Source organism: Boleophthalmus pectinirostris, unplaced genomic scaffold (assembly GCF_026225935.1).
Source record: "Boleophthalmus pectinirostris isolate CB_2022bp ecotype Guang Dong unplaced genomic scaffold, ASM2622593v1 HiC_scaffold_1, whole genome shotgun sequence".
NCBI lineage: Eukaryota > Metazoa > Chordata > Actinopteri > Gobiiformes > Gobiidae > Boleophthalmus > Boleophthalmus pectinirostris.
The window spans coordinates 32,190,838-32,210,987 of NW_026570970.1; the positions used below are offsets into that span (position 1 = coordinate 32,190,838).

The 20,150-nt window shown below is 42.9% G+C and overlaps 2 protein-coding genes across 2 annotated transcripts in view; one reads left to right on the forward strand and one right to left on the reverse strand.

Moving 5' to 3' along the window:
- The window catches only part of LOC129407978 (nck-associated protein 5-like), a 118,049-nt gene that overhangs the window by 33,716 nt on the left and 64,183 nt on the right, over positions 1–20,150 (forward strand). The gene's annotated exons all lie outside the window — the stretch shown is intronic.
- LOC129407929 (histamine N-methyltransferase-like) lies at positions 1,018–8,296 on the reverse strand. The gene is made up of 6 exons (XM_055150608.1): positions 8,160–8,296; positions 7,460–7,509; positions 7,182–7,289; positions 5,013–5,143; positions 4,020–4,113; positions 1,018–1,388 (listed from the first exon to the last, which is right to left on the reverse strand). The coding sequence occupies exons 1-6, from the start codon at positions 8,294–8,296 to the stop codon at positions 1,018–1,020; spliced, it is 891 nt and encodes a 296-aa protein (XP_055006583.1).

Consider the following 20,150-nt stretch of genomic DNA (forward strand, 5'->3'; position numbering starts at 1 on the left):
TTTATTCCATTCACACCAGTCTGACAAGTTACTGTTCCTCTTGTATGTAACATTTAGGTATACCTTTTAGAATAGAATAGACTGAATTGAAAAAGTCTTAATTTTGCTTCAAAAACTGTCACGATTATTATTATTTTTAGTTCTTACAATTATATTGTGACCTCAATAATCACGATTTTCAATTAACCTAATGATAAAAAATATCCCTAAACTGGGCAGTAGGTCTGTAATGATAAATACCATATCGACTTACGATTCAGTACATGACAGAAGGAACAATTATTTTTGGGAGTCGATGTAGTCAGTAAAGTTTTCTTTGTACAAGTGGGAAGCGTTTGGATATTTTTTTGGACTTTACTGAATATTTGAGTTGCAGAGGATTAATTTGATAACTTCTATTAATTGTTCCATTTATTTATTTCAGCTCATTTTTGTGGGGAAATTCTGCTTTAGGGTCATGTCAGTGATATAGTAGCATTTAGCATTTAATATCATCCTCTATAATTTCATTACCAATAATGGTATTTCAATAACAGGCCTACAAACTAGTAACCAGGCTGGTGCCACCTCAATTTAAGTGGCTCAATTTAATTTCTCTCCAGCAACTAGGTTAGAAATCAAAATACACTAGATGGTTCCCAAAAACACCGGAAGTGCAAGTTCGGGCACCAGTCAGTCTGCAAAGAGCCATATATTCTGTGTTGCCAACAGTTCTTGAGATGGAGGATTTAAAAAATATAAAGAGAATGTTTGGTGAATCTCATCAAGGGGAAAGACGTTATTGCCCTTCTTCCTACGGGATTTGGGAAAAAGCTTAATATACCAGTTAGCCCCGTTACATATGTGACAGCATGTAGCAGCAATTGGTTAAATGATAAAAAGTACCCGCCTACCGTCAAGTGAATGAATTCTAACACTGCAAGGTCAGGTGGTTTCTATGAAGTGAAACCGGCTCATGAATCAAGCTAACAAACAAGCACCAAACCAGGATAAGTCTAAAGGCACCATAAACTCACATTAATCGGTTGCTTCCACGATAATGAACTCCTCACAAATATTTAACAGAATTCTTCCATTTTTCTCCATACTGCACTGAGGGTCTTGCAGCATCCTCAGTACCCCCTCTCTGAGCTCATGTGGGGCTGTCTTTCTAAAGTTAACCATCTCTGTGATGAAATTTAGAATCAGCTCTCCAGTTTCATGTCCTTCAGTGAAACAGTCGGTGATGTCCAGCATAGACGGCACCTTATAACTCTGGTACGGGACTCCAGCTTCATCTAGCAGCTGCTTTATATCTGCTGTGTTCCGTTGTGGAAAACAAGTACGAGTCCCTGGGGGGCTCAGCTGAGTGTAGAAGGTTCTCCACATCTTCACCCAGCCAGACTCAGCTGTAACAAAAAAAAAAACCACAATCACAATCAAGAAGAATTTATGTGTTAAACATCTGTGAATGAAACGAAACACAACTCCAAGTATCTTTTTCATGAGGTAACAACATTATAACACAGATCAGAAGTAGTGTAATATGGGCCCTCGAACACTAAACTAAATTATAATAAATGACATCTTCATTTTCAACATGATTAGAATCTAATACCCAACCATACTCATTTCTTGTCTATGTTTAATTTCCTAAATATCTTCACTGTTTTGTTATCATGTCACGTCTTGTCCCGTTTAGTACAGTGGAAACACTTGCAGCCTGAACCAACCTGCTCCACAGTCAACCAATGGAAACAAAAGAGACAGATACAGAGAAAGAGAAAGACAGAGAGAGAGAGATACTTTATTGATCCTGAGGGAAATTTAGGTTTTGCTGCAGCAACATTTACAGTGTGTCTCAGTGACCTATGTGTCTCAGTCAAAGGTCTCAGGTCAGTTTAACAGGACGACTGGTCAAGGAGGGTTAGTAGATCTGTGTCAGGGCAGATTGAGAAGAGGAAGAGCCAAAACTGTCCCTCCTCTGTGTCCTGCAGCGTTACAGCAGTGTTCAGGGAAGAACGAGGTGAACACAACAGGAAAAGCCTCACTCTTACTCCACTCTGGTGTTTAGGTCAGTGATGAAATGATTCATTCCCAGTATTTCTCTGTAACATCTGCTACATTGCCACTTATGGTGTAAAAGCCTGTAGCACAGGGGTCACTAACTGGTGGGCTGCGGTCCGAGTCTGGACCCAGACGCCATCACATACAGACCCGGACAGGGTCAACCTGATGTTCCCCTTACCTCATCCCTGGTGCGTATGATCCTCGGGGTAACAGTGGTACCTCCTATTATGAAAGATATCTATGCACCCCGTTAACACCGTCCTCATCTCAAGTCATCATCATGAGCTCATAAAACAGCAGCATGTAGAACTTTGTACGGAACTCATCGCACATCAGCCCAGAGCAGAAGTACTGAGTTCAGGTAACAGCAACAGCCAACAGCACTAAAGACACAGGAGCATCTGATGTAGCGTGCAGCCCCTCAGGACGGGGCTGGAGGTCTGGTCCTTGGTCTTGTGCCGTCCTCTGAGCATGTTGGTCAGATAGGTCCGGAGGCTTTGTCCTCCATGTGCTGGTTCCAGATGGGGGTGAGCAAGACCAGTGCTCAATGGACTGTGTCTGAGCAGTTCTGTGCTGTCCTCTGCATGTTGGTTCCATGCAGGGAACGCGAGAATGCTCTGTGGACTACAGATCCGGCGGGTTGCAGTTCCAGTTCACCGTCCTCGAGGACTGCGGCTGGTTCTGAGGTCTTGCAATTCATCCAGACAGAAGCAAAAATCCAGTTTGGTTCATTATATGTTGTTCTGAACAGTCTGTCCTCCGCACATTTGGTTCTTCTCAGGCTGAGGCACCTAAGACCACTCCCCGCTCTAGCTCATCTGAGCCCGGCCTGAACACTAGGCTAAATGCAGTTCATTTTATAAGTTTAATCAATTGAATAGGGCCTATTCAGTTTAGAGTCTAAACTTTACACCACTGTATTAATGGACCAAGGAACATACAAACCAATCATGACGCTACTGAGCCAATCAAATCTGTGCATTCAAGGCGATCACAACTCTGAATGCAGACACAGAGGAAAGAGGGTTTGAGATATTTGTTGAAAAATGTATTGAGACTGTTAAGTCGAAATGTCAAAGGTAAAGAAAAAGGAAAACTCAAGATGCTGTTATTTTATTTTTTATTTTTTTACTGAGGTTAAGCACTTGGTTTTAAGATACACAATTTAGCCATTTTATTTATTTTATCTAATTTATTTTAAACTGCAGCCCTATATCTAATTGTTGAAATGTTTTAACTTGTATTTTTGTTGATTTGACAGTCTCTTGCTCATACATTTAGACAATGATAAAACCAGGCTACTTTTGTATCACAATCATAATGCAAGTTAGACATTATGATGTCCTTGCACCTCTGCTTGAGGAGATTTTCTCTAACAAGACCTGCTCAAATTTTTTGTTGAATACCCCTGCTGTAGTATCTCAAATGTCCATAGCTAACTCCTTAGCTAGCCAGTCTCAATGGATATGGGAAAAACAAACAGTTAATTTCACGCAGTCCAGAGCCTCATTTCCACTGGCATGGTTCGCTTGGAGCCTCCTTGGCGGGGAGCAGTTAGGAAGGAGCCACCTCCACCCAGGGAGCGTTTCCATGATAATGGGCCGAGGTCGGTTTGGGTGTTTCTCCGATCTATAAGACACACCCAATGGCGTGACGTAGGCCTGTGCCACGAGCCACTGGACAACTGTCAAAAAAAAACTGTGCTAAACTAAAGGAGTATCAACACTGATCGATGTTCAAATATAACTCACAACAAAATGCACATGCAAATGAACCAGAGCACCTGACCTGATCTGTATGTAGTCTACAGTTGGAGACGATGGACCTGAAAAGCGCCCGTGCTCACTTCCTATTTGGAATGTAGTGCCGAGGACGCTCCTCATCTCATTTTATAAACTCATCACTGTGTCAATCTCACCCACCCCTGTGTAGAGAGATCTTGACATGCCTGTATTCTGCGTTCCTCTCACCTGATACTATATATATCAGCATTTTGCCGTTCTTCTTCAGGAGGCTCTGATAGAATCTGAGGGTCGCTCCAAGATCCTCAACATAGTACAGCATCTGTGGATTTAAATACACAAATACAAGTGCTGAGGATTAATATGTATAATGTAATACTTCCATGGACATTTCTATTGATATTTTTGTTTTTGATTTTTTTCCCCCACTGCCAACAGACCCGTAGTCATTCCCAAAGTGAAGACACACTCATGGCGAGGCGTCTTTCCAGTACTATGGCTCTCGTCTGTGGATGTAGTTTGTCCATAAATGTGTTTTTAGGCACAAATCTGTAATGGTCTTTAGTGTAAAACAATGTCAACTTTTGTAAAGTTGCATTGAAAACACCAGCCTAGAAACAGTGGACGTTGGCAGTCTTTTTGCAGGTCACTGTTTGTTTACTTTTCAGGACCTGTGGATGGACACGAGTCATGTGTGGGTCCTCTTGTTGGAGGGCATGCCAAGATGAATGAATGAATTAATCATTGCATTAATATAGTGCCTTTCAAGACACCCAAAACACTTTACAGAGCATTATTCATTCACTCCACACTCGGTGGTGATGAGCTACTATTGTAGCCACAGCTGCCCTGGGGCAGACTGACAGAAGTGAGGCCACCAATCTAACCATCACACACACACACCACTTTCTTACCATGCAATGTGGATAAAGAGTCTTCCTTAAGGACACAGTGACAGTTTTTGCCACAGGCGGCCCACTGTGGCACCTGATTTTCCCAGTGGTCTCCCATCCAAGTATCAACCAGGTCCGACATTTCTTAGCTTCTGAAATATGACGAGATCAGGCTTTGCTGGTATGCTAAGATGAATTCTCGTGAGTTTGCGAACTCACAAATATCGTGTGAATCTGTCTTGCTGTGCAAGGTTAAGAAAGTGTACCTTTCCCACAATTTATATGTTGATGACCATTGTAAAGTATCATTTGAAGAGAGCGTACATACATGGAGCATGTGGATGAAGTCGACCTTCTTGGTGATATTTCTCTGTCTCCACTGCTCCTCAAACTTGGAGGCCGTCATCTGGTGCCAGGTGAAGTTGACTGGGTCCAAGTGGGACATCTGAGCCGCCCTCTCTGCACCACACACACAGAAATGAGAAGAATATAAATATTTAGATTTGATTTGTGACGTTTAAAGTGGAACTTAACACCTCAACTCTTCTCATGGCCACATTTCAAGCTGATAAACTGGGCAGTACCTATTATTAACCTTGTAGGGGAGAGTGAAGGGGGAGTAAGGACGAGGTCAGGGTGGTATAAGGAACAGTGTGATTGGTCTAACAGGTATCCACACTTTAAACTCCGCCCCTGCAGGTTGTATTCAGGGCAGTCCAGTGTGATGTCACAAAGCACTTGAACTTGCTGTGGTCACACTCAGTTTTTTAACCAGAAATCTACAGTGGAGTTTGCTCTAAAATTGCCACACAAAAAAGGGCTACGAGCAGTAGATAAGAACACCATATGCACAGTTCTCAAGTTGATTCAGTGCTTAGTTCCACTTTAAAGACCCTGTACTAATTTTTTTCATGTATTTGAACAAAATTTGCCTTACATCAGTACAGATATATTGTATGAGCAGGTTTTGAGGTCAGAATAAGTCTAAGTCTAATAATCATAAAAATATGCTGACTGCATCTAATTACATGTTAGCACTGTTAGCATGCTAATTGTTGCTAACTTTACCATCACAGTAACTCCACTCTTGTCTCTGAAATGTTTAAAAGGTGCTTATAAACTCATCCCGGGGAATCAGGGCTGCCTGCAGGATTTTGTGGGAAGGTATGCACAGCAAAGTGGGTGACAGACCCTCCACAATAGCCCAATATTACAGCATTTAAAATGTAAGACATTACATTACTATTGCGTTACTTTTAATTTACTCTCACCAAAATAACTGCGAAGATGCTGAAGTTTTTCACCATATATGGACTGAACGAGGACTAAACCAGGTCTAAATCAGGACTAAACCAAGACTAAACTAGAACTAAACCAGAACTGAACCAGGACTAAACCAGAACTAAACCAGGACTAAACCAGGACTACCCCAGGACTAAACCACGTTTGAACCAGGACCAAACTAGGACTAAACCAGAACTAAACCAGAACTGAATCAGGACTGTACCAGGACTAAACCAGAACTGAACCAGGACTAAACCAGAACTAAACTAGGGCTGAATCAGGACTGAACCAGGACTAAACCAGAACTAAACCAGGGCTGAATCAGGACTGAACCAGGACTAAACCAGAACTAAACCAGGGCTGAATCAGGACTGAACCAGGACTAAACTAGGTCTAAACCAGGACTGAACCAGGACTTAACCAGAAATAAACAAGGACTAAACCAGAACTAAACCAGGACTAAACCAGCACTAAACCAGAACTGAACCAGGACTAAAACAGAACTAAATCAGAACTAAACCAGGACTGAACCGAGGACTAAACCAGAACTGAACCAGGTCTAAACTAGAACTGGCCCAGGTCTAAACAAAGACTAAATCAGGTCTAAACCAGGACCAAACCAGGACTAATCTCGGACTAGAACTTGGAACGCAATTGGGCGTCAGCTGCTCTTCGCCTCGTGGAGCGTGGAGTTCTGCGCTGGTCCTTTTTCCCGCAGTTACCTGATGCCTACATGGGTGCGTCTCTGGCGTTTCACCGCTGCTGATATCTTGGTGATTTTAGTGAATTTGTATCAAGAAAAAGCCACCACTTCAATCCACGTTAGAAATGCATTGTAACACGCGTTACTGACATTTGTACCAAAGTAAAATATTAAAATTTTTTTCCCCTGTAATGCTGAACATTACTGCGTTACAGCAAAAAGCAATACATTACAGTAATTTGTTACTTATATAACGTGTTACTCCCAACACTGTGCATAAAGTCTTAGCACATTCAAGGTACACACAGTGCATACAGGTGTTCTCCTGTAGGCGCCACTGCAGGAATAATTACGATGCTTGTTAAGTTAGAAATAATTTTGGACAACTGAAAACCATTTAAACCATTTAAAATGAACTCGTTCTGTTTTTCATGTTTTTAATTAGTGGCATAACATTGTACTGGAGACACCTTTGAACACAGTGACACAGATTATATATTTCTTCTGTACCTTTATATTTGTGAATCCGAAGTGCACTTGGCTCCACCACCTCGTTATCCAGTAGCACCCCTGGGTGCTTCAGACGCATATGGGAGAGCATCTCTATGTCATAATCACCTACATCATAAAACAACATCATTTTATGTTCCCAGGACTCTAGGTTTTCATGGCTTTGTTCTCCTGCATTTAAAAGAGCTCAAAACCAGGCACTTATTCTGACATCACTATTTAATGATTATTCACCATCTACAGTTAGAGCATAACACACTCGTGTGATAAACTCTTACCTTCTCCAGTCCCAAGTCCAATGATCTTTATCGATTTCCCGTCCCCAATGCTAAGAGACACAATACAGTTACAGAGTACAATTTACTTTTCTTTTTTCTTTTTCTTTCTTTTCTGAGTCATTTTGGGGTTTGTCTTAATGCCAACATTTGTTCATGGTTTTGATATGATCTTGTTTCATAGCACGCGCCTAAACATATAACTAATACTTATTCAAATTACTATTTAAACAGGAAGGAATCTTGCAAATCCTATAAAAATAATTGGATTAAATAATAACCCACTTTATTTTTGAGCAATAAAGTTGGGTAATTGAAAAAATACTAAATATAGTATAGTATTTCAAAGTTTAATATTCTGTGTAACATTCTAGGGAAAGTAAAAGCATCTCATATTGGATATTGTGTAATGTATTGGGACCTAAAATAGTTCCTCATACATAATACAATAGAACATCCACCCCGCAAAAAAGAAAAAAAAAAAAACTTAACATAAGATTAAAATATATTTTTTCTTCTTTTAAGTGTAATTATACCCAGTTTCCCTTAAGAAACTCACATTATTGTATAATGTAAGTTAAATAAACAAATGCTGACTCCAGATAATTTCTATTATTGACAAGACTATTTTAAAACAAAAAACATTTATTTTAACAATTCACATTTTAGCGGAACAATAATATATTAATAATTAGCATGTTACCTGGCCAGATGGTCAGGCAGAGTCTTGCAGATGAAGTCTTTTTTGTACTGATGTGCATCTATATGCATCTTAAACACAGCGAAGGACTTGTCATAACATTCATCATCATGAACGAGGGACTTGAAAGGAGAAGCCATGGTGCTCTGTGCTGGGCTCACAAAGAAGGGCTGGAGCTCTACTGACTACTGAGAATGTGTCAGTATTTATAGTCACCGCCTCCTCACAGCCAGCCAGTCACGTTTCTAAATTTATGGAGGTGAAAAGTCAGCTGCATGATTCCTGGAAATTAAAGAAAGTTAAAACTTTACTTCAGAACATTCTCCTTTGAGATAGATAAGTTATAGTTATAACATACATCCAAGGATGCTTCTTCATCAGTTCTTCTTGCGATAACTGTTTTGACCCTTAACCATAACACTGTCCTGCTGGTGGGTCAGCAGTATTTGCCAGTCACTACTCACCCAATCATCTCCTTCCTCCTGTTCCAAACCCAACAGGAGGCTCTCTCTCTGCTCACGAAGTCTTTGCATTTTCTTTCTCCTTCCTTCTCCTCTTAGTCCAATTTCTGTCAGCAGTTTCTAAAGCGATGGTGCTGAGTATCCCCTGCATCCCACATCAACAGCGTACAACCACGTCTGCCACCCTTTATTTTGACAATCCCGCACCAGCTCCGTATAGACGGGTAATCACACTACGTCACTTCACACTCTACTGCGCATGTCTCTTATAGAAAGAGCCACTGTCTTTCTTGTATCATCTCAGTGTCTTGTAGGATTTCAGCAGATTTCATACTCTCCTGGGGACAGGGCTAGTTGCATGGATCAGGTATGAATGGACGTCCATCTACTGAAGTTTCAGCCATTTCTTAATTTTTAATTAATCTCACAAAAGCAAAATTTCCTATATTTCAATTTCTTGATTGAATTGGCCTTTTTCAAACTTTTTTGATTTTAAAATCTCATGTGTGTACCATCATGCTGCTCGAACACCAAGCAAACAACATCCCCCACTCCTAATATCCTCACCTTATTTGACACATTTGTTTGACCATTCACCTTTTAAGATACTGAAACTAAGATATAGGAAATTATGAGTGTGTGATGTGAATTTATATTGTGGAAAGATTTCTCTCAATCTGCCTTTGTGTAATTTAATGTGATTTCTACCTGAGACCAGTCATTAAAATGTGTAAAGGCTCAACAGACACATCTGTCCCCAACCCCACAGGAAACTCTTAGTTGTCTTCGCTGTCCTCAAATGTATGTTAAGTTGATTAACACCAGCCTGTGAGACAAGTGACACTGCTTTGATATAACTTGTATTTCTGTATAAATTCTCAGAGCTCAGATGCTCTGGGGCAGATACATGGGCAGAGACTCGGGTAAAATGTGGCAGGGATAAGAGAGGCTGTTGTTCTGTGGCCAGGGGAGACATAGGCCCTGTCCATATGTGCTGTAACAAGAATAAACCTTGGTCTGTGTTCCAAAAACTCATCGGGCTTTGCAAACGGATTAATTATCATCAAGAGATACGTAATTTTTGCCACAAGTGCTAAAATAAAAATAGGGAATCTATAACAAGACTCAACAATTAGCAGTGCTAGAGGAATCAGCTCCTCCTAACTTCAAATTTGAATCTGAAACATGAGGAAACAAAAAGGGTGTGCACTTTTTATACATCATTTAATTACACACAGATTGTCATTTGGGATGTTTTCATCATTTGTGTATGTTTCCTTTAAAATGGAGCTAAAACAATCACCCTCCATATTCTGAGGTTCTAGACACCTTTGCCTCGATGAAGGTTAAATCAGTCTTCCAGGGTAAATCATAGTTCATCTACATGAAGCCCCCATGAGATTGAAGCCCCAATAGATTTCCAAAGTCTGTGCTTTGCTATCACCACTCTCTCCCACAGTAAACATGTTGTCACTTCAATCTGGAACATTCCCAAAAGTTTTGTAAGCTGCATTCATCTCTGTAAAAAAGTGAACAATTTGGTCAATAATCACTGTCACTCTCCTCGATGCGTAACATCTTAGGACATGCAAGGTAGAAGGTACACTAAACTTGATGAAAATAGTAGATATTGTAGTTCTGAAAGTTGAATAGATTATTGTAAATGCTGAAAAAGCGTGGAACTTGAATTTGTCTTTTCTATCTGTGTGACCTGTCCAGCTGACACCTGCCCCTCCCTCACACAGAGCCCAGCCAAAAACCCAACAAAGCAACATCAAAATTCACCACAACAAGCAAAATAAATTAGGCCAGTCATTTGTTTTTTAATCTGGCTTTTGAACAGAGTGCAACAACATCTGCAACAAGATCTCCCAAGATTCTTTGTTCCTAATGAACTCGGGAAATTTTTGCTACCAGTCTACAACCAACATGGGTGTAGTTACATAAAAGTCATACATAGTAGGGCTGCAAAATTCAATGCAATCAAAACTAAATTGAATCTAAGGCTGCGAGGTCAGGCGGTTTGTACGAAGTGATACGAAGTAAAACCGGCTGATGAATCAGGCTAGTTTTATTTGTGATGAGCAAACAACATTATAACCTAGATCAGAAAGTGTTGTAATATGGGCCCTTTACAATTGCCACTTGAACAGTATCATTTTCAAGTACTTTTACTCACCAGTGCTTGATCAGGGCCTAATCTCATTCACAAACATGAGTGGCTCTCGTGATAAAAGTCCATTTAAAGGCCTCCCACCCAAAAGGAAGAGTGTAATTACAGTGTTTACAGAGGCCTGTGTTCCTCTGGATCAGTAAACACACACTCATTGCTTTATACTGTTGGGATGGAGCTCAATGATGAATGCTCGTATATGGGCAGTGGTGGATGAAGTACTCAGTTTTGTTACTGACGTACAAGTATAGATATAAAAGTTAGAGTAAAAGTTACTCAAGTAAAAGTATCACATGCAAAAAAGTATTAAAGTATCCGTTTAAAAATGTACTTTAAGACTAAAAAGCATATCACACAAGTGTTGTTGATTTGTAAAAATGTACTGATATTGATTAAAACATTATACATATATTCATAGCAACTAATTAATTTCTTATTTTTCTCATGAATTTTGTGTATTTTTTGTTTGCTCAAAGTAAAAGCTTGAATTAAAAAATGTAGTCCAGATGTTACCACAAACATGGTAAAATAACCTCTAAAATCATTTGAAAAGTACTTTACTTTTCAGTCCAGTAAAAAAATGTAGTGGAGTAGAAAGTACAGATACCTTCTTTCTAATGTAGTGAAGCAAAATGTAGTACAGATATGTAAAAATTCTACTTGAGTACAGTACTTTACTACTTGTAACTCGTTACCTTCCATCCGTATATAGTCCGACAGAAAAACTATAACAATGCTACAGTATGAATCACAGCTGAATCGAAATTGGAAAATTGCAATTTGAATAGACATAATTCGTGAAGGTTGCTATTTTTTAAGTAACAAAATGTCCTCCACAAACAACAAAATATACTTATTCTGCATAAAAACTACTAACACTACTTTAGATCTGCATGAACTGTTCTGAAATGTGACTCTTGTATTAGTTTGTCAGTCCATATTTTGGTATTTGAGTCAGTACTTCTGGATGTTTTTAAAATGTGAACTTTTACAGAATCCTTTCACAAATTTAATTGAAATGCTTGTAAGAAAAATTGCAATTAGATATTTTTCTCACATCATTGCATCCTAGAGAATACATATATTATAGGCTATAGCTGCAGTCTGTCTTTAAAAAACTGGCACAGGTCCAGAAATGTTAAAAAGTTTAATTATAGAGAAAAGCATGAGGCAGGTGAGACTCCAGCTGCTCTTCTTGTCATATGGTTACACTTTATGTTATATGGAGGCATTATTAGAGTTTATAAGGTCAGTGTATGTTTTTATAGCAAAATGAACCTCGCACTACATCCTCTGTCTAAATGATGCGTGCAGACTCGGGGGCATCAGAGAACTGATGGTATATTAAGGAAAACAGGTGAAAGCTATTTAGTTGTTTTTGTGCATATATCCACTGTTGCCAGCAGAGGGCACATGGAGGGTTAATTAAGGTTAATAAAATAGCCTCGAGCAGGACATGCTCTGTGTCCAGGCTCAGTACCAACATTAATTAGTGGAAAGTACTTTAAAGTTGCCTAGGATCCAGAATACACACTTCTCCAGTACTTTACACAGATGTGAATCTGAATCTCCTTGTTTTTAGATGGGTTTGATTGACAGGTGGATTAGCCAGTCAGGGTCACGCATGGTCTGTCCATGTCAAAACAAATATGCGCGTTTACAAGGAACAAAGAAAGGGGAAAAAAATCATAGGTTGAAAAACATGGTGGATATTTGTGGACATTGCGGATTGTGGAACTTTTTTTTTTTTCTTTGTAGAATGATCGGTGGCCAATGAGTTCCTTGATTTGGCCGCTACATGCTGGTCCTCCTCTTTATAATGGCATTTCATCAATTCAAACAGGAAGAAGAAGAATCTCTGACACAGAATCTTAAATAGAGATAAAATTCCCTAGATTTATATTTGGTTTGGACAAAAAAGAGGTAACTTTGCTGAGTTATATCTTTTTAGAAGCTGTACTTAGAAAAATCAGTGCTACAATTACAGCAACAAAAATTGTGGCCTGGATCCATAGACATGGGAGTAGATTTATATATAAATGGACATAGCTACCCCTCCTTGAACCGTCACCTTATCGTGGTGGAGGGGTTTGAGTGCCCGAATGATCCCGGGAGCTATGTTGTCGGGGGCTTCATGCCCCTGGTAGGGTCACCCAAAGCAAACAGGTCCGGGGGGGACGGGTCAGACGAAGAACGGTTCAGAAGCCCCTTATGATGAGTGCAACACAGAGGCCAGTTACGTCGCCCGGATTGGCGTCACCGGGGCCTCACCCTGGAGCCAGGCCTGGGGTGGGTGCTCGTCAGCGAGCGCCTGGTGGCCGGGCCTTCCCCCACGGGGCCCGGCCGGGCTTAGCCCGAAGGAGCGACGTGGGGCCGTCCTCACGTGGGCCCACCACCCGCGGGAGGAGCCATATGGGGCCGGTGCAGAGAGATCTGGGCGGCAGTCGACGGCGGGGGCCTCGACGACCGGATCTCCGGACATGGAGACTAGCTCTGGGGACATGGAATGTCACCTCGCTGGGGGGGAAGGAGCCTGAGCTTGTGCGGGAGGTTGAGCGTTACCGACTAGATATAGTCGGCCTCACCTCCACGCACAGTTTGGGCTCTGGAACCCAACTCCTTGAGAGGGGCTGGACTCTCCATTTCTCTGGCGTTGGCCGCGGGGAGCGGCGGCGGGCTGGTGTGGGCCTGCTCATTGCCCCACAGCTCAGCTGCTGTATGTTGGAGTTCACCCCGGTGAACGAGAGGGTCGCGTCCCTGCGCGCCTTCGGGTCGGGGACAGGTCTCTCACTGTGGTGTCGGCCTACGGGCCGAACAGCAGTGCTGAGTACCCGGCCTTCTTGGAGTCCTTGGGAGGGGTACTAGACAGTGCACCGACCGGGGACTCCGTTGTTCTCCCTGGGGGACTTCAACGCCCACGTGGGCAACGACAGTGACACTTGAAGGGGTGATTGGGAGGAACGGCCTCCCTGATCTGAACCCGAGTGGTGTTCTGTTATTGGACTTCTGTGCTAGTCATGGTTTGTCCATAACAAACACCATGTTCGAGCACAAGGGTGTCCATAAGTGCACGTGGCACCAGGACACCCTAGGCCGGAGGTCGATGATCGACTTTGTAGTCATGTCATCTGATCTCCGGCCGCGTGTCTTGGACACTCGGGTGAAGAGAGGGGCTGAGCTGTCAACTGATCACCACCTGGTTGTGAGTTGGGTTCGCTGGCGGAGGAGGAAGCCAGAAAGACCTGGCAGGACCCAAGCGTGTAGTGAGGGTCTGTTGGGAACGTCTGGCGGAGCCCTCTGTCAGAGGGACTTCAACTCGCACCTCCGGGAGGACTTCTCCCAGATTCCGGGGGAGGCTGGAGATATGGAGTCCGAGTGGGCTTCATTCTCGGCCTCTATTGTCGATGCGGCTGCTCGAGAGCTGTGGGCGTAAGGTCTGTGGTGCCTGTCGCGGCGGCAATCCCCGAACCCGGTGGTGGACACCGGAAGTAAGGGATGCCGTCAAGCTGAAGAAGGAGTCCTATCGGGCCTTGCTGGCTCGGGGGACTCCTGAAGCAGCTGACGGGTACCGGCGGGCCAAGCATTGCTGCAGCCCGTGCGGTTGCGGAGGCAAAAACTCGGAGCTGGGAGGAGTTCGGGGAGGCCATGGAGAAGGACTATCGGACGGCCTCAAAGAGATTCTGGCAAACCGTCCGGCGCCTCAGGAGAGGGAAGAAGTTCTTCGCCAACACTGTTTACAGTGCAGGGGGAGAGCTGCTGACCTCGACTGGGGACGTTGTCCGGCGGTGGAAGGAATACTTTGAGGATCTCCTCAATCCCACCGTCACGTCTTCCGAGGAGGAGGCCGAGGCTGGGGACTCGGAGGCGGACTCATCCATCACCCAGGCTGAAGTCACTGAGGTGGTTGGAAAGCTCCTTGGTGGCAAGGCTCCGGGGTTGGATGAGATCCGTCCTGAGTACCTTAAGTCTCTGGATGTTGTGGGGCTGTCTTGGCTGACACGCCTCTTCAACATCGCGTGGCGGTCGGGGACAGTACCTCTGGACTGGCAAACCGGGGTGGTGGATCCCTCTGTATAAGAAGGGGGACCGGAGGGTGTGCTCCAACTATAGGGGGATCACACTCCTCAGCCTTCCCGGTAAGGTCTATGCCAGGGTACTGGAGAGGAGAATCCGGCCGATAGTCGAACCTCAGATCCAGGAAGAGCAGTGTGGTTTTCGTCCGGGCCGTGGAACACTGGACCAGCTCTACACTCTCCATAGGGTGCTCGAGGGTTCATGGGAGTTTGCCCAACCAGTCCACATGTGCTTTGTGGACTTGGAGAAGGCATTCGACCGTGTCCCTCGTGGTGTCCTGTGGGGGGTGCTCTGGGAGTATGGGGTTCGGGGCCCTTTGCTAAGGGCTGTCCGGTCCCTGTATGACCGGAGCAGGAGCTGTGTTTGCATTGCCGGCAGTAAGTCAGACCTGTTCCCGGTGCATGTTGGACTCCGCCAGGGCTGCCCTTTGTCACCGGATTCTGTTCATTGTATTTATGGACAGAATTTCTAGGCGCAGTCAGGGGCCGGAGGGGGTCCGGTTTGGGGACCACAGGATCTCATCTCTGCTGTTTGCGGATGATGTTGTCCTGTTGGCTTCATCGAACCAGGACCTGCAATGTGCACTGGGGCGGTTTGCAGCCGAGTGTGAAGCGGCTGGGATGAAGATCAGCTCTTCTAAGTCTGAGGCCATGGTTCTCGACCGGAAAAAGGTGGCTTGCCCTCTCCGGGTGGGTGGGGAGTCTTTGCCTCAAGTGGAGGAGTTCAAGTATCTCGGGGTCTTGTTCACGAGTGAGGGAAGGAAGGAACGGGAGATTGACAGGCGGATCGGTGCAGCTTCGGCAGTGATGCGGTCACTGTATCGGACCGTTGTGGTGAAGAGGGAGCTGAGCCGAAAGGCGAAGCTCTCAATTTACCAGTCAGTCTTCGTTCCTACTCTCACCTATGGTCATGAGCTCTGGGTAGTGACCGAAAGGATGAGATCGCGGATACAAGCGCTTGAAATGGGTTTCCTCCGCAGGGTGGCTGGGTGCTCCCTTAGAGATAGGGTGAGGAGCTCAGTCACACGGGAGGAGCTCGGAGTAGAGCCGCTGCTCCTCCACGTCGAGAGGAGCCAGTTGAGGTGGCTCGGGCATCTGTTCTAGATGCCTCCTGGGCGCCTCCCTCGGGAGGTGTTCTGGGCATGTCCCACCGGGAGGAGGCCCCGGGGAAGACCCAGGACACGCTGGAGGGACTATGTCTCTCGGCTGGCCTGGGAACACCTCGGGGTCCCCCCGGAGGAGCTGGAGGACGTGTCTGGGGTGAAGGAAGTCTGGGAGTCCCTGCTTAGGCTGCTGCCCCCGCGACCTGGCCCCGGATAAGCGGACGAAAATGGATGGATGGATGGATGGACATAGCTATGTCCATTTTCCAGCTATGTCCATTTTCACATGCAGGCTCTTCCAGCTCTGGTTCCACTGACTTACATTGGAATATTGCTCTACATGATCCTGGTGTTTTTATTTCACTATTTTGTCCATTAATAAATCCTATTCATTACATAGAACCTGGCTTCAAATTCGCCAGCTATGTGTGACCTCACACACACTTAGTTTGTTTGTATTTATTTATTGAAGGGACAATGCATATTAAAAGACAAGATAATGTAAGAGACAAACATGTACTTCAAATGTGCAGGATTTTAGCCCAAAAAAAATTTCATCCTTAGTCTCCTGCTTAGTCCACTTCTTTATACAGTCTGTGACTGAAGCACACAATTTATTTATTATAAAACCTATTCTTGTCTTGTCTCGTTCTTTTGGACCCAGTCCTGTGTCTTGTCTCATCCCTATTCATACTTTTCAGTGATTTCATGCTGGGGGTGTTCTACATGTTTGCATATTTGTGGAATGTTCACCAGTTACCAAGGAGACACTATGCGCATTAGCAAACATTGTCAAATAACTTTTAAGATCATCTGAACATTAAAAATAAAAATACAAAATGGATTTAAACAGCATCTTTCAGTATGAGCACAGTTGTGTAGCTAATATTGTAAAGTGGAGAATATTACATGATGCAGACCGAGAAACTTATTTAGATTTACTAACTGGCAACAAACAAATGCTAAACCAAACCCTTTTGTCCCTAACGTCCTCTGAGTCTTTCCCAGACGCTCCTCTTCATGTGAGCAGAATTTCAGAGAGCAAACTGAATCAAACTAAACCAAAATCCAATCAAGGACACAAGTGACTCAGCCCAATGTCACATGGAGGGTAATGTTTATTATGAGAGCCAGACTATGCCCGGTGTGGCTTAATGACAAAGAGATCAAATAATAAATGTTTTGTTCTTTTTAAACTATTACCAGAATGACAAGCGAAGTCTAGTCAGCTGACATGTACCAAGACATCTGTGTCCAGAGACAAGTGATGGGACTTTCGGCTCCTTTGTGGGATCCGAATCTTTTGGATCGGCTCATGTCAAAGAGCTGATCAAAGGACATGCTCTTTTTTTCATATTTATTTATATGACAGAAAAGAACGCAACAACAAACTAACCACAGAGAAAAATGACCAAGGCCCAGATCTGTTTAAAATAGTTCAAACTGAGAGTGGGAGTTTGTTTACCTTTTGAGATTATGACATTCTAAATCATTCTAAATAATTATTCAAAAACTGTTATCATAATGCTTTTTTTTTTGTGTGTGCACAAAGTTCTCATTCATGTTCCCTGCTCTTTTTCAGGGCTGATTCTTGTGGTTGGTTCAGCATTAATCAGTGTAAAAATCAAATAGATTAAATGGTAAAAATGCATAAAATTAGAAAGAAAAAGATTTGATTCTTTTAAGAAAGGAACCGTTCAAAAGAGCCGACTTATTCACGAACATGACATGACTAGAGACCCAGACAACATTTACATAACCAAGTCCGAGACAAGAGTGTTCATACTTGTGCACACATCAAGGAAAATTGAGACTAAACCCTGAACTAAACCTGGACTAGACCAGAGCTAAAGTAGGACTAGGTCTCATTTTGGAAAAAACGGGACTCAAACCAGGACCAAGTTGTAGAGTTGTGAATCCACTGTATTTTAAAACTCTATACACTTTAACTATAATCATTTGGTTAATATAAACATTTAAAAATCTGTAATGAACAAAAGGTAAACTTGAAAACTACCACTATATGACATCACAAGGTGGAACAGAGCATTTTGAGCTTTGTAGATGTAAGCAGGGGTGTAGTGAGCGTGATACACAGGGGTACGAGGTTCACCCACTTCTCCCGATGTGAAATATAAAAAAAATAACAAATATAAAATAGCCTACAACTTCAATGGCAAACAGAAGCTATGAGTAATGGAACCTGCATAGGCTCATGATATCTGCACTACTGTCCCAGGAGTGAACCAGGACTGAAGCAGGACTAAAACAGGACAAATTCAGAACTAAACCAGGTCTAAACCAGAACTAAACCAGGACTGAGTGTCAGGACGGGCCCAGAGGTGTGCGCACGTAGACTGTTAGTTGACTGCAGGAGGACTGGCACAGAGCTCCGTGCTCCACCAGGCTAAGTGCATCACTCGATCGCGCTTTGTGGACACCCTGCTCCGCGAGCTTGGGCTTCTTTCTATCGCGCTAAAGTCCAAGATTAGTCCTAGTTTAGTCTTGGTTTAGTCCTGGTTTAGACGTTGTTTAGTGCTGGTTTAGTCCTGGTTTAGACCTTGTTTAGTCTTCGTTTAGTCCTGGTTTAGACCTGGTTTAGTCCTGCTTCAGTCCTGGTTCAGTTCTGGTTGAGTTCTGGTTCAGTCCTGTTTTAGTCTTGGTTTACTCCTGGTTTAGTCCTGTTTTAATCCTGGTTTAGTCCTGTTTTAGTCCTGATTTAGTCCTGGTTTAGACCTGGTTTAGTCCTGGTTTAGTCTTGGTTTAGTCCTGGTTTAGTCCTGTTTTAGTCCTAGTTTAGTCCTGGTTTAGACCTGGTTTAGTCCTGGTTTAGTCTTGGTTTAGTCCTGTTTTAGTCCCGTTTTAGTTGGTTCAGTCCTGAGCACACGTGTTGTAGTCTCTGATTTATGTTCTGTAGGTGATTATGAATGACACTAATGTTAATAACATGATTCCACATCATTTTGAGAAAAAACATCAAATATTACAGATTTTTAAAGGGCTGGCGCCAAGCAGACTAAAAATGCAGCATTCCTAAACATGTGTGATTGAAACAAAACGCAAATCCAGGTTTGTTTTTGAGAAGGTAAAACATCAATATAACATGGCTTAAAGCTCACAGGAGTAAATTTTGCATAACATAGGGCAGATTTTACAATATTTACTTAAAAAAAAACAACATTTAGTCAACTCAGTGACATTATTTGCATAAAGTTACAGATCTATGGAGTTGGATTTGAAAAGAAAACCTCCCTTGCATTTCCCATTCTACAGTATAGTTCTATCACAATAGTTTATGTAGTAGTGATGAGGAAAGCCAGGACTTCCCTTTAAGCTTGTGTCTGTTTATTTGAACGTAGTGATGACAGGAAGCGTGTATTTAGCTCATAGCATGTTAGCATCTGTCTGCAGTCTCAGCTAAATATAACACAGCCCACAACATGGCTCCGTTTGATAGCTCGCATATTTATATAGCCTGGAGTTTATGTAACCTTCTTCTCTGCCTGCTTTTCTCTCACACAAACTAATTTTTTTTTCTATTTGACCACATCCAGAAATATCCTCTTTGGTCTTCCTCATGGTTTCTGATTTCCAGTGTTCGGAAGTAACTGAATACATGTACCGAATATTTCATCTGGTAGTATACAGTTACTTTCCTGAAATCAAAGGAATATACAGTATTACGATCCTGGAATACTGCACACTTTAGGTTTGTGCATTTTCTTCTTTAAAGGGGCACTATTTTCTTGTAACTTTTCTTGTGAAGGGTCCAATGCGTGCTTGTCATGCTTGAAGATGTTTTTGTGATCATTTTTGCCTGAAATGTTCCGCAGTATTGCATTAAATCAGTGGTCACCAAACTTTTTTCTCTGGGGGCCACATTATCGCTCCTGACTGTGATGAGGGGTAAGGGTTGATTAGACCATGTAACAGAATTGTATGACCCTGACGATGCAGGTTATATTCTGTGAAAACCGCCACACTTTTCCACTGTTCTTTGAAAACCTGGCACTCTCTGTCAACTTTTCATACTTTAACACTAGCCATTTTGCTGTCTTTAACTGCACTAAACTGTACAAAAATTAATTAAAAAAATAGGCCATGACAACTTTTGAGGATTGTATCTTAGGGCCAGTTCAAGTGGTGAGGGGCAGAGGGGCTGGGGGAGGCAGTCAAAGGGGCGT

Excerpts from the sequence above, each read along its gene's own strand:
- LOC129407929 (XM_055150608.1), bottom strand. The coding sequence starts at position 8,296 with ATGGCTTCTCCTTTCAAGTCCCTCGTTCATGATGATGAATGTTATGAC. Across the intron at positions 7,510-8,159 it reads CTGCCTGACCATCTGGCCAG|CATTGGGGACGGGAAATCGA; the intron begins GTAACATGCTAA and ends TGTGTCTCTTAG. Across the intron at positions 5,144-7,181 it reads TCGGATTCACAAATATAAAG|AGAGGGCGGCTCAGATGTCC; the intron begins GTACAGAAGAAA and ends TGTGTGGTGCAG.